The 15,300-nt window shown below is 35.1% G+C and overlaps 1 protein-coding gene across 2 annotated transcripts in view; it reads left to right on the top strand.

Moving 5' to 3' along the window:
- LOC143053901 (uncharacterized) overlaps window positions 1–15,300 on the top strand; it is a 66,067-nt gene that overhangs the window by 7,044 nt on the left and 43,723 nt on the right. For both annotated transcript variants that reach the window (XR_012971501.1, XM_076226694.1), the window contains exon 2: window positions 8,665–9,012. Coding sequence is in view for 1 of the 2 variants with exons in the window: in XM_076226694.1 (XP_076082809.1) it covers window positions 8,742–9,012 (271 nt within the window). In the remaining variant the exon portion in view is untranslated. The remainder of the gene's footprint in view (window positions 1–8,664; window positions 9,013–15,300) is intronic.

The following is a 15,300-nucleotide window of genomic DNA, read 5'->3' as shown; positions in this document are numbered from 1 at the left end:
TCTGGTCCTGCACTTTTCCCCATTTTTAATTTGTTTATACACTTTGTAACTTCTGTTATAGTGAAAGGTGCATCTGTCAATACATTTTCCTTTAATATATTTTTATAATCTTTAACATATGCATCTATTTTATCCATAAAAGGTACATTTATATGTTCAGGTTTCCCCTGGGACTGAAAATGTTGACTTAAATTTCCCATATTAATAAGTTTACTTAAGTTTGAAGAACTACTATCATCATTTTTAAGTGAATTTAAATGCTGCCAGTACTGTTTTGGATCAGTTTCTTTCCAATTTAAAAGTTTATCATAAATATTTTTCTTAAATAGATATTTCTTCCTTTTTATCATCTTTTTAAGATTCTTACATTGATAAAAAAAATTATGACGTAGCTGCAAATCAAATGGTTTAGAACGCATTTTATTGCCTAAATCAACCACTGTTTTTTTCAAATCGTTAACTTCATTGTCTGACCATGATTTCTTCTTTTTTATTTTTACTTTTTTGTGTCTTATTATTTTACAGGACGTTTTTGCCAAATTATCAAAAATATTTGTTAGTTGTTCTGAGGCTTTATTGATGCCATTGCTGTTTTCATCAAAAATATTATTTTCAAAAGAGACTATCTTATGTAATACATCACAATCACTAATAGTGTCGATTAATTTGTTTTTAGAAATAGCTTCCCATTTGTATGTACACTGTAAAGGTATAAAATTTGGAGAATCTTCCTCAAAATCAGGAGTAATATTACAATATATTTGAACAGAAATCTGTGAGTGATCTGATAAATATGTGGCACTATCAACTTGAAAAAAAAAAATAGAAATTAAGAGGTCCATGTCCGCCAAAGCATAATCAACAACACTTGATCCCTATGACAACAAAAAAATCCTTTAAAATTTACGTTTCGTCTTGGGGTATTTAGCGATTTCTTATGTTTCATCTTTGTAAAATTATCTAGGCTGTCGAAATATTTTTATAAACCTTCACTGTTTCATTGAATTCAAATTTAACCTGTAACAATCAACTACATATCTTTAATTAATTAATAGTAAAATGACATGCACAATAAATTGTTTTATGTTGTACCCCAATCTCCGTCGACTTTCTTTACCTAATGTGTCTGTTTATTTTACTCAAATATTGCTGTAAGTATATCCTATGCGACTTTCATACAAATGAGAGGCTTAGTAGCTAGCTATATATTTAAGTTTGATTCCCTATTTTCTCCCAGGAAATGGCTGTACTTAGTCAGGAATATGACATTTGGTTCCCATTCGTGTGTTGTGCTTGTGCTTTTGGTTTTTTTTCCATTTGATCAAGGACTTTCCCTTGGAGATACTTAAGGTATATTTTGTATAATTATATTTATTAATTTTACCGGAGACCAGAGGGTTATCTTACACTAACAGACCTAGTCCGAATGGGATAACTATTTTACATCCCAGCTGTTTTTTATGAGACAAAAAATCGGTTACAATTTAGTAAAATCTAGTTTAGAACGCCACACAACCATTAATATATACTTTATATAATACATTTTACAATTATAGCCTTTGTATGAGGTCGATACAAGGATATATTGACCTGAAAGAAGTATATTGACTGAGGACGAAGTCTGAGGTCGATATACTTCTTTGGGTCGATATATCCTGTATTGACCTCATACAAAGGCTATATTTGTTATATTATTAATTCCAGACCATTGTACATATTTGTATCAAAATCGTCATTTGATTTTGTTTGAAAGATATCATATTGTCTCCTTGACAATAACAACATATTACATGTGTTAGTTATAATATTTAATATTTTTGTTTGTTTGTTTCACAACTTATGTATTTGAAGATTTTTTTCGTCTAATAATCGAGCAAAGATATCATTTGTTTCAAAACGTATAACGATATCCTGAAATTCATTACATGACGTCACAAAGTAAATCGGTTGTTAGATATTCTAAAAATAACCGTGCAATATGCTCTGTGCAATATGCTTTTTGCTATCCGCCGTTTTCTCTCTACCTTCGAAAATATAGTTTAACATGTGGCTATCCTAGGCCTAGACGAATCAAATTTGTTCAAATATACGAATTAATAATATTATAATATACCCTTTATTACCCGCGAAAACGATGTTTAAATATGAAACCATGCCAACTCGTCCCACTGAACAATCGGTTAAACATTTAATCACACGTTCTGAAAAATCGCCCCACGATGTTTACCAACTCGCCCCACTTATTAAAAAGGGTAAAATCCCATTGAACAACCAGTCTGACAACTCATCTTATTTATGAAAAGGGTTAAAATCCCGCTGAATAAAGGTCTGCCAACTCGCCCAACTTATGAACATATCTTGCTTCCTTTAACTTTAACTTACTGAGAGATTGTATACAATCATCATGAAGTAGGGGTTTGATTTGTGGGTTTGGATGTGTATGAGTTCGAATATCAGCATAGACATTGGATTTTTTCTACACAGCTTTTGAAAGTTAGTCTTTTCCGTATAGATATTTGATTTTCTTAGTTTCATTGTGGATTTAACATCCCCGCCTAAAAGTTGCACAACAAAGGAAAGCATGCAGAACAAGAAAACTCCAGCTGGGGTGATCTAGTTGGGATGATCCGATTCAGATCACCCCTGGTAGAACAAAGGAGCTGGGATGTAATAACATGTTTTTGGGTAAACCTTAAAGGTTGTAAGACCTTTAAGCAAAACTTAATTGCTGTGGACGTTGAACATTTTGTCTTTCTTAAGGGCATACGATACAGTTTTGATCCTGTATTTACAATTTCGTGGACATTTGCATATAGGCTATTTTCTACCTGATTAAATCAAATATGTGATAAAAAATATACCTTCATGTGCTACTTTTTGAGTAAAATGAGGTCGAAATTTTGTATATTTGTTCAAAATTCAGATTTGTGGCCGTCATTTCTTTTCGAAAGAAAGACATAACTTTTTTGTTATAAAAGATAAACAGAAATTGTTTTTTTGTTAAATAGTCGTTAATTTCTGTATTTTATAAGTATCATAAAAACATATGCATTTTTTTAAATCAGAAATAACTCATATTTATCAAATGTTCATGAATTGAGGAAAATACGTAATTTTTTGCTGCACGTTTATCAAAATAAAAAAAAAATCCGCTATTTATAGTTTTATAAAATTTGGGTCACATAAACTCCCTGCAAAATGAAACAAATTGCTGATTTGAAAAATAGGGGTCCATGAACTCGTTTTCAAATTAAATCAGTTTGAATGATATAAATCAGTCAAAAAATGCATCAATACCCGATATTTCACAGTTTGACGTCGCGAAAATAACATTTTACGTTACGTCATTACCTCCCCTGTAACTGTATCGTATGCCCTTAACTGTAAATATCAGTTCTAACGAGAGACGCCTAGACGTTCGAGAGCATTACCTTACAACGACAATATATCAATATAGTTTAGATCCAATTTGATTTGTTTTCAATTGAATACTGATCATGAGAAAATATTCAGGACACCTTTGATTTAGATATAGGAAGATGTGGTATGAGTGCCAATGAGACAACTCTCCATCCAAATAACAATTTACAAAAGTAAATCATTATACATTGTATGTCAAGGTACGGCCTTCAATATGACTCGCCGCGATATTGCCTTTTTGGGCTAATGCGGCGTAAATCAACCAACAATCAATCAATCGATATGGAGCCTTGGCTCACACCGAACAACAAGCTATAAAGGGCCCCAAATTACGTGACTGTGTAAAACCATTCAAACGGGAAAACCAACGGTCTAATCTATATAAACAAAACGAGAAACGAGAAACACGTATAAATTACATAAATAAACGACAACTATTGTACATCAGATTCCTGAATTAGGATAGGTGCAAACATTTGCAGCGGGATTAAACGTTTTAATAGTACCAAACCTTCTCCTTTTTTTCTGAAACAATAGCATAACATCACAACATAGAAAACACACGATAAAGTATCAATTGGAAGGCTTAACTAAACAAAAACGTAAATTGACACGCTAGGAACGAATAAATTTGATCTGCGACACCTGAATGCAAATACACAGTTAATAAAATATTAGGAACAAACAAAGAAAGTACGATTTGAGAGTACTCGCAGTTTCTGACAGCTAGTTAAAGCCAATAAAAAAAAACATGCATCAGAGAATAAAATCAACTAAAACACATCCAAGGGATTTAGTATCTTAACGTCATGAACAGTCAGAGAAAACATGACTTGTGCAATGCCCAAAAATAAATGTTTCGACAGGTAGTAGGATAGTGAGAAGCGACTTCTTTTAGAGATTAACGTGTATGTGTCTCTATACATCCCGCTTGAAAAGAAAATACAATTTAATTATGTTTTAATTTGCTAATGACAAAATCGATATTAGTGCCAATGTAAACTATATTTAGAGATCTAATTACAATATTGGTACGATAACCCTTACTAATTAGTTTTTTTTAAGGTTCGATGAGTTTACACGGATCACATAGTGATTTCCGCGCTCTATGTACAATATTACCGTACTTCAGGATGTGAAATACCAACATTTGTTTATAAGTTTTCTAAAGGTACAGCCAAATTTACTTATCAAATCTTTGTATCTATGACAGGATTTAGTAAAAGTTTTCAGTAATTTATGGTATCGAAATCCCTGACATAATAATTTACCAGTGATGCGTTGATTACATTCGTTAAAATCTATGACATCAGTACACACACGGGCATACCGAACGAGTTGGGATATATAAACACCGTATGATGGAATCAAAGGCACATCGCCGTCAAAAAAAGAAAATTAACAATAGGAAATGAAAAATCGTCTCTTTTGTCGTAAATTTTAGTATGGAGATATACATGATTAAGGATCGGGTTTCAAGTTGACAATTACAAGTAGGTGTCACACCTAGAATATACCCTGATACTCTAGGCATTGACCATGACTGTTATTACATTTATAAATATATGTTCACATGTTCTATAAAGTAACTTGAAATTTCTGTAAGAGACTAAAAGTGCATTTTTAATATTTATATACTCAGAAAGCCAAGGTATCTTGCTTTTCTAGCTATTTTAAAGCAATAGTCATACATATCTGTCATTATGTTTGTCGATAAAAGATTTATGTACGTATGCGAGTCATTTTTGCAACGTGTCATGGTCCTTATTTTCGTTTTACTTTTACATTCACTAGATTTAAGACACCTGTATATCATGCGGATTTTAAGTTTTGATTGATCGCGTGTTGCTATCTTATCGTTCAGTGGCAATTATATCATATTTGTTAAATAGGAAGAAAGCGTTACATTCATCCTGAATAAACGATGTACTGGGTTTAAAGTCCCTCATCCTACCTGACATGGCTGAAATTATTTTACACAACCCCACACTTGTAAGAACGAATTTTATGTTTATATTTTTTCACGGTTGTAATGGCGATCGCTACTACCACGACGCCTAGGAGTCGCATCACAAACTAAGGCAGATAATTGGAAAAACCTGTCTATAGTGAGAGACAAATACACAAAATATGGAAATTTTATATTTCCATTTAAAGAAAGATAAAGAAAGAATGATTAATTTTAATAAAATAGAAAATGTTATATATTTTAAAAGAAAGTGACATTATAATACTTAATATATAAAGAAAATTCATACTAGAAGAATTGAATACAATTTCTGTTACCCTATGAAAAGGATTTATGATAAAGAATATAATTTTAAATATATCTTGTAGTTGGAAACTTGTAAATATAATTGAAAGTTAATTATATAACTTCACATATAGTGTGTACATAGTATAGCGTAAAGTTTTGTATCAATGCAAAGAGCATGTTAATTTAGTCTCTTTTGTAAGTATTATTATATAGATGTCAAATACTTTTAGCTATAAATAAAATTGAGAATGGAAATGGGGAATGTGTCAAAGAGACAACAACCAGACCGTAGAAAAAACAACAACAGAAGGTCACCAACAGGTCTTCAATGTAGCGAGAAATTCCCACACCCGGAGGCGTCCTTCAGCTGGCCCCTAAACAAATATATAAACTAGTTCAGTGATAATGAACGCCATACTAATTTCCAAATTGTACAAAAGAAACTAAAATTAAAATAATACAAGACTAACAAAGACCAGAGGCTCCTGACTTGGGACAGGCGCAAAAATGCGTTAGAGTAATACATGTTTATGATATCTCAACCCTCCCCTTAAACCTCTAGCAAATGTAGAAAAGTAAAGGCATAACATTACGTACATTTAAAATTCAGTTCAATAGAAGTCCGAGTAAGACTGTTATAGAGTAAATAATAGATAAAGTTAGATAATCCCGTTTAATAGTGCTCTAAGAATTAAGACAGAATAATTGACAAAAGCTTAGATCATCGGGTCAGCAGGTTATTGGTATCCATTGAACGAATTGATTATGGCAGGCCCGTAGCCATGAATTTCGAAAAGGGAGGGGGGATTTGGTCTCACGAACTCGACCTTTACAATCGAACAGTACGTTGACTTTGACAGTGCTTATGTGTTTGCAAGTGGGGTTCGTCCGCCCGATCCCACCCCCTTGCTTCGGGTATGTATGGAAAGTAGTTTTAATTACTATTTGACATTTGATTGGAGAAAATAGAAGACGTTCTTAAATCCAAAGGCCATGATTTGTGACTAAAATTTCAAATATCCAAAATTATAATAAAAACCTGGATAGAACAGTCATGTGTGGTGTTAGTACTTTATTACTGTTTTCTAAAACTTGAAGCCAAATAGTATCATGACCAATTTCCAACAGAGCTTCTTTATGTTATCCATGCCCACCGTCATTTTGCACCAAATTTATGAAATGTTGGAAGCCTTTTCGAAAAATTCTCTACAAAATATTTCAATAGGTTTTAAAATTTATATTGTAAATTTACTCACTGCAGTAATTCATAGATAAATAAAAAATATATTGTACCCTTACATCCAATCACAGCGCTCCTAAGTTGACTTCCTCCACCTTTCTTCGGTACACAAAAGGCCAACCTAATGATGGGAAAATGTAATACTACCGTTTTCCCTAAAGATTTTGAACACGCATACTCATCAAAACCCTAATTTTAATGATTTATTTACTTGAATAAGTTTAACTTCCAGAAATTGCAAAAATATGTGAAGCCTGTAGACTGAAGTATCATTATATAATGTAACTATATTGTGATTTAATATGTTATTATTTTGAAATTATGCTAAATATAACAAATGGGTGAATATGGCCGTATTTTCATCCCCAAAAAACTGCTCTGTGCACAGACTTACCTGTGCAGATTGTAAAGTTTAAGGCCTGGCATCCACAAGATATATTAAAGTTAAATGCGTTTTGCATCACTGAAAGATGGCATTTTACTATAAAACCAGATGCGGGTACGCATAGGCTATGAATGGCAATTTGACCAATCGTACCCCATCCGCATATTCCCAGACACTGCCATATTTCATCCCGAAAGTCTCTAAATACAAGTCGTTTATTTTTGCCAAATGGATAAATGTGCAGGAATATTGTTAATAAACACCAACTCTCTATTATCTATGATAGAGGAAATAAAGTTATCATACATGTATTACTCTAACTGTCTAAGTTGGCGGTAAATTTAACTTACACGAAATGTAAGTTCATTTTATTTTGATGATATAAAGCCCTTTTAAAAGAAATTATCTTTGATTAGGATTCTTTTAGTTAAAGAAGATTGTGATTATCTAATTGATTTTAATGATCTTTACTTAAAGGTATGCCAAATTAAATTCCATTCTTTTATTAAATTATTCCGTTAATCACTGACCTTGAGCTTCCAAATAAAGTTGTTATTTGGTGAATGAAAAAGAACCCTAAATCAACGTAATGAACGCTGACCAATCAGGTAAAAAAAAAACGTACAAAAGAAGGTGACAATCAAGATAGAAATAAAAATATTATACAAGAAACTGACAATATTGATGATGATCAATTAATGGAAATTGAAACAGTAAGTCTACGGAGCGCAGAAACCATCTGGATATGCCCCCGTCGTAGCGGAGGGGGCATTAAGTTTTGCCCTAAACAGCTAAATATGTCTATACGTACGTATATTTAATTGGTTTCTTTCTCTGACTTTAGTTTGCCTCATTTTGGGTAGCGTCATTTTTACCACTTTCGAGTTATATGCCCCTTTAAAAACAGAAAACATGCTGATTCTTTCGTTTAATTCCTCTAACTTTAGTTTGCCTCAACCACATGTTATGAAACGTATACAGCATGCTAATTACCACCAAAGACAGATTTGGGAAGTGTCACTTTTACATGTTTTACAGTTCGTGAGTTAAGTCCCTTTATTACATTGTATGCAAGCAGGGGCATCATCTGTATAGCATGGACACATCACAACTTTAATGTACATAAAGTAAATTAGTATTGGTTATGACTCCAAGAGGAAATAGTTATAGTTGGTGTTCCTATCAGTACATTTTCACAGTTCTTTTGTATCTGTACAATAAAAAAAAGAACAGGATGAAATAAAAAAAATCTTAAGCGGAAGGCAAGATGACAACATCATTATATAACAACAAAATATGCAAGGCTTTAACTTATATCTAAACAATGTTTTACATGTTAACTTTTGTTTATGTTTGTTACAGGTCATTGATGCTGGCATAATTTGACAAAAATGAATTCTTGGATTAAGTTTGTTCCACGGAGGGTTTAAAATTTAATCATGACTTCAATGTCACAACTTAAAGAAGAAGAAAAAAACTTTGCTAAATTTTTCTTCCTTAACTTTAAACTATCAGCTGAAATTGTCAGGCGATTCTTTGACAGACTCTTCCCGCCAACAAACTTAGCTCAAACTATCAATAATCATGTGCCTGCCATTATCAATTTGTGCAATCGGAAAAGAATAAATGCAGTCCAGTTAGACATACTACGAAGTGTTCCAGGAACAATATGGCCTCCCAATATTCAGGCTTTGCCTTTAGGAACAAAACGTAAGTATTTTAAAAGGATTCATAGATGTTCTATTTTCAGATAGAATTAGAATATGTTTGTAAAAATCATTTTTTATTGTTAAATGAAAAAGAATGTCCATTTGTTATCTGTGTAGACTTGAAATTGCATGATCTTCTCATTGTTAAGGTCATACAATACAGTTAAAGGGAAGGTAATGACGTTGCTAATGTAAATTGTTATTTTCACAACGTAAAACTGAAATATCTTACTAGTAGCCTGGTGAATGTGTAGTGTAACGTTCTGTTAGAAGTAATGATTTTTGCATTATATGGTAATTCATGCACTGTATATGGAAGTTTTAAAATATAAATTTTATTGTTTCGCCTCATGATATTTCAATGAAAATTGTTTTAATCGAAAGAGCATCATTTGCTGATTAATTTCATCTGTTTTTTTATTTAGCATATAAATATGTACATAAAAACCTCCCTTACAAATGTTTAAACTCAGTGACCTTTCCAAAATTTACACGAGATATGAATCATGAACAGCTTTAAAACCAGACTCAAGCTGGCAGCCACTTTTATCGGCCAATCAAGTTAGCAGCCACTTTTTTTCCAGCAGCCAATTTTGACGATATGTCTAAAAACCAAAAAACTGCGTGAGACTCAAACGTTCCAAAAATCGCTAAATCTTGGTTAAATATAATAGTTTAACAGCGGAATTCGACAATTTCGCGGCTTGAACTGATTTTAAAAGCATTCCATTACGTTTTAAATATGTATGTGAAGTAAGCTGCCGGTTTGTTATTTGATATTCGATATTCAATATACAACCGGTTGCTAGCAGTCGGTTCAATATAAAAATTTAGTTGAAAATCATTAAAAAGTATGATTTCATAGTTAACAGGAGTGAAAAATTACGCCGCAAATAGATTTATGACCCCTACAAGCTGTCGTAAATTCTCGTTGTCCTCGAATATAAACCCTTATATAAGTTGCATATTTGTCTTTATGTAATAAAGATTTTTATCAGTAAAACGAAATCAAATATTCAACAAAGATTTAATTTAATATATAATATATAAAACGCTAAAACTAAAGCCGGCCACTCTAAAAACATTCCAAAATACAAAAAGAAATATCTATGGAAAGCCAAAAAAAGAATAAATATATTGTAAAAACCTACGGGAGACCGCTCAGATGACAGTTAGACCCCAGGTGTTTCAATACCCCAAATGCAACGATATTATCGACTCTGTAGTATATAAAATTGGGTGTAGAGATTAACGTGACTATAAGGATCTTGGATAATGGGTATTGAAAATACGTAAATGGGCAACTTTGAACCTCTGTGGTGGTCAGACGGGCCCGGATCCCCGAAAAATATTTAAGTGGGGAATAGCTTTGGTTAATACCTTTAAAATGAGCTAGGTCCGGTTCGGAACTTTGCCGTAAGTATATGCCGAAGAGTACCTAATGTGTAGTAGATATGAAAAATACGTAAATGGGCAACTTTGAACCTCTGTGGTGGCCAGACGGGCCTGGATCCCCGAAAAAATATTTAAGTGGGGAATAGCTTGGGTTAATACCTTTAAAATGAGCTAGGTCCGGTTTGGAACTTTGCCGTAGGTATATGCCGAAGAGTACCTAATGTGTAGTAGATATGAAAAATACGTAAATGTGCAACTTTTAACCTCTGTGGTGGCCAGACGAGCCCGGATCCCAGAAAAATATTTAAGTGGAGAATAGCGTGGGTTAATACCTTTAAAATGAGCTAGGTCCGGTTCGGAACTTTGCCGTAGGTATATGCCGAAGAGTACCTAATGTGTAGTAGATATGAAAAATACGTAAATGGGCAACTTTGCACCTCTGTGGTGGCCAGACGGGCCCGGATCCCCGAAAAATATTTAAGTGGGGGAAAAGCTTGGGTTAATACCTTTTAAATGAGCTAGGTCCGGTTCGGAACTTTGCCGTAGGTATATGCCGAAGAGTACCTAATGTGTAGTAGATATGAAAAATACGTAAATGGGCAACTTTGAACCTCTGTGGTGGCCAGACGGGCCCGGATCCCAGAAAAATATTTAAGTGGGGAATAGCTTGGGTTAATACCTTTAAAATGAGCTAGGTCCGGTTCGGAACTTTGCCGTAGGTATATGCCGAAGAGTACCTAATGTGTAGTAGATATGAAAAATACGTAAATGGGCAACTTTGAACCTCTGTGGTGTCCAGACGGGCCCGGATCCCAGAAAATTTTTTTAAGTGGGGAATAGCTTGGGTTAATACCTGTTGAGATTATCGTGGGAACATAACGTTCCAACTATTGTACGTTTATTGTCGACGTCGTATTGTCAGTGACGTCGCCTTGGGCGGAAATACGAACTTCTAGATAAAAGGTAATGGCTGAATAGTTGTTGTTATCGTTGCCCATCATCTATATTTATGGTGCCTTGACCAATGGATCTCGTAAAATTGAAATCAGTCCGATCGGGGAACAGAAGCGCTGTTACCAGATTATTCCGAAGATTAGATGAAGCAAAGGAGAATTCGAATTTCGATGAAGAAGAAGTTATAGCAACACTCGGAAAACTAGTGCAAAAACAAACATTGTTTGAGGACTTAAACGAACAAATTCTAAAGTTAACAGAACCGGAAGATGTGGAAAATGAGATAGTGTATTCAGATGAATATTCAGTGGATATGGAAACAAAGATTCACCACATACGTAAGTTCATAAAAAATGTCCAAACACCACAGTCCCGTCATATTGATTCACATACAACAACCCACACTTTAAATCCAGAAACTATACCGTTTGTACCAACGCACAACATAGCCAACCCACACAACGCACAGTCGTTTGAGAACCCGTCTGTACAAGCCAGTCATACGTTTAACACACAGCAAAGCACATTTTCGTCAGCTAGTAGTCACCGCCTACCCAAACTTTCGCTTCCAATATTCTCAGGCAACATCTTAGAATGGCAAACTTTCTGGGACTCATATGAGTCGGCCGTACACATTAACTTGTCACTTACGAATGTACAAAAATTCAATTACTTGAAAGCACAGCTAGAACATGAAGCACTAGATTCTATAGCGGGGTTCGCACTTACAAATGTAAACTATGATGAAGCCGTAAACCTATTAAAAGAGAGGTTCGGTCAACAGGACAAAATCATAAATGCATACATGCAGGCATTATTAGAAATCCCTTCGCCTAGAAATCAGATAACAAGCTTACGAAGCTTTTACGATAAAATGGAAAGTTACGTCAGGGGATTGGAAGCTTTAGGTCAGACACAAGAAACATACGGCACTCTACTTGTTCCAATTATTATGAAGAAATTACCCGTGGAAGTCAGACAACATCTCGCGCGAGAACACAGAATACAAACTTGGGTATTACGGGACCTCCGTAGGAGCATTTTAGATGAGATTAATATAATGGACGCAGGACAAGAGTTAGAGTCGACAAACCATTTGCCCACAACATCGTCTTTCTTTGCCGGAGCGAAATCGGCAAAGTTTAAATCTGTCAAGAATATTGAGACAAGACCTTGTGTGTTTTGTCATGAAATACACGCACCTACCCAGTGCAGTAAAATAACCGACACAGAATCCCGTATGATAATAGTAAAACGTGATAAGTTATGCTTTAACTGCCTTGGTAAACACAGAATAAATGATTGTAAATCTAAACACACATGTAGAAATTGTAATAAGAAACACCATACAAGCTTGTGTAATTCACGTCCAACAAACAACATAAAACCAGTGAATGAGGTAAACCATAGAAACGGGAGTAGTAACTCAGCAAATACGAACTTCCACGCGAATTATAACCAGAGCAGCAACCCGTCAAACCCGCCATCGACAAACGTTCAACTCGTTAATGAACTTCATGATACAGAAGAAGATACTACCATTTTGTATTCTCAATCGACAGAATCGCGATCAAATGTACTTTTGAAAACCGCCGTATCTCAAGTAGGCTCAAATCAGCATTTTATCGATACGAATATTCTATTTGACGAAGGAGCTCAAAGATCGTTTTTGACGCAGAACTTAGCGAATAAACTCAATTTACAGATAGAAGGAACAGAGATAATACATTTATCGGCATTTGGAGGTGAAGAGAAAAACACAACGCGAGAGACAATTTCAAAGTGATATTATTTATTGATGGACAGTTATTTATCAGTGAAACGATTTATCAATGGACAATTTAGAATTTTAGAAAATTGTGATAATTTTTACTTTTTCGCGGCCCCAGTATGTTGAGATTATCGCGGGAACATAACGTTCCAACTATTGTACGTTTATTGTCGACGTCGTATTGTCAGTGACGTCGCCTTGGGCGGAAATACGAACTTCTAGATAAAAGGTAATGGCTGAATAGTTGTTGTTATCGTTGCCTATCATCTATAATACCTTTAAAATGAGCTAGGTCTGGTTCGGAACTTTGCCGTAGGTATATGCCGAAGAGTACCTTATGTGTAGTAGATATGAAAAATACGTAAATGGGCAACTTTGAACCTCTGTGGTGGCCAGACGGGCCCGGATCCCAGAAAATTATTTAAGTGGGGAATAGCTTGGGTTAATACCTTTAAAATGAGCTAGGTCTGGTTCGGAACTTTGCCGTAGGTATATGCCGAAGAGTACCTAATGTGTAGTAGATATGAAAAATACGTAAATGGGCAACTTTGAACCTCTGTGGTGGCCAGACGGGCCCGGATCCCAGAAAAATATTTATAGGGGAATAGCTTGGGTTAATACCTTTAAAATGAGCTAGGTCCGGTTCGGAACTTTGCCGTAGGTATATGCCGAAGAGTACCTAATGTGTATTAGATATGAAAAATACGTAAATGGGCAACTTTGAACCTCTGTGGTGGCCAGACGGGCCCGGATCCCAGAAAAATATTTATAGGGGAATAGCTTGGGTTAATACCTTTAAAATGAGCTAGGTCCGGCTCGGAACTTTGCCGTAGGTATATGCCGAAGAGTACCTAATGTGTAGTAGATATGAAAAATACGTAAATGGGCAACTTTGAACCTCTGTGGTGGCCAGACGGGCCCGGATCCCAGAAAAATATTTAAGTGGGGAATAGCTTGGGTTAATACCTTTAAAATGAGCTAGGTCCGGTTCGGAACTTTGCCGTAGGTATATGCCGAAGAGTACCTAATGTGTAGTAGATATGAAAAATACGTAAATGGGCAACTTTGAACCTCTGTGGTGGCCAGACGGGCCCGGATCCCAGAAAAATATTTATAGGGGAATAGCTTGGGTTAATACCTTTAAAATGAGCTAGGTCCGGTTCGGAACTTTGCCGTAGTTATATGCCGAAGAGTACCTAATGTGTAGTAGATATGAAAAATACGTAAATGGGCAACTTTGAACCTCTGTGGTGGCCAGACGGGCCCGGATCCCCGAAAAATATGTAATTTGGGAATAGCTTGGGTTAATACCTTAAAAATGAGCTAGGTCAGGTTCGGAACTTTGCCGTAGGTATATGCCGAAGAGTACCTAATGTGTAGTAGATATGAAAAATACGTAAATGGGCAACTTTGAACCTCTGTGGTGGCCAGACGGGCCCGGATCCCAGAAAAATATTTGAGTGGGGAATAGCTTGGGTTAACACCTTTAGAATGAGCTAGGTCCGGTTCGGAACTTTTCCGTAGGTATATGCCGAAGAGTACCTAATGTGTAGTAGATATGAAAAATACGTAAATGGGCAACTTTGAACCTCTGTGGTGGCCAGACGGGCCCGGATCCCAGAAAAATATTTATAGGGGAATAGCTTGGGTTAATACCTTTAAAATGAGCTAGGTCCGGTTCGGAACTTTGCCGTAGGTATATGCCGAAGAGTACCTAATGTGTAGTAGATATGAAAAATACGTAAATGGGCAACTTTGAACCTCTGTGGTGGCCAGACGGGCCCGGATCCCGGAAAAATATTTAAGTGGGGAAACACTTGAGAGAGAACCGTTGTGAATATACTGACACTTTATAGAACGATTTGTATGTTGATAATATACTGTCGAGTTTTCCTACAGAGAGTGCATTACTGAAATATTTTGATACATCAAGAGACTTATTCATTAGAGCAGGATTTAACTTGCGCTCATGGGCTTCAAATTCTCAACTTTTGCGAGACCGCGCAAATTCACACAGCGTATTAGACAAAGATGAACTCATAAAAGTGCTTGGATTGAGATGGAACACTTGTAACGACACACTTACTTTCGCCAAACCGGAATACACCGATATTGAAGATACACGTATGACAAAACGAGAGATTTTAAGACAATCGTCTAAAATCTATG

The sequence above is a fragment of the Mytilus galloprovincialis genome, chromosome 12 (genome assembly GCF_965363235.1).
Source record: "Mytilus galloprovincialis chromosome 12, xbMytGall1.hap1.1, whole genome shotgun sequence".
NCBI lineage: Eukaryota > Metazoa > Mollusca > Bivalvia > Mytilida > Mytilidae > Mytilus > Mytilus galloprovincialis.
This window is presented reverse-complemented; position numbering and strand designations above follow the sequence as displayed.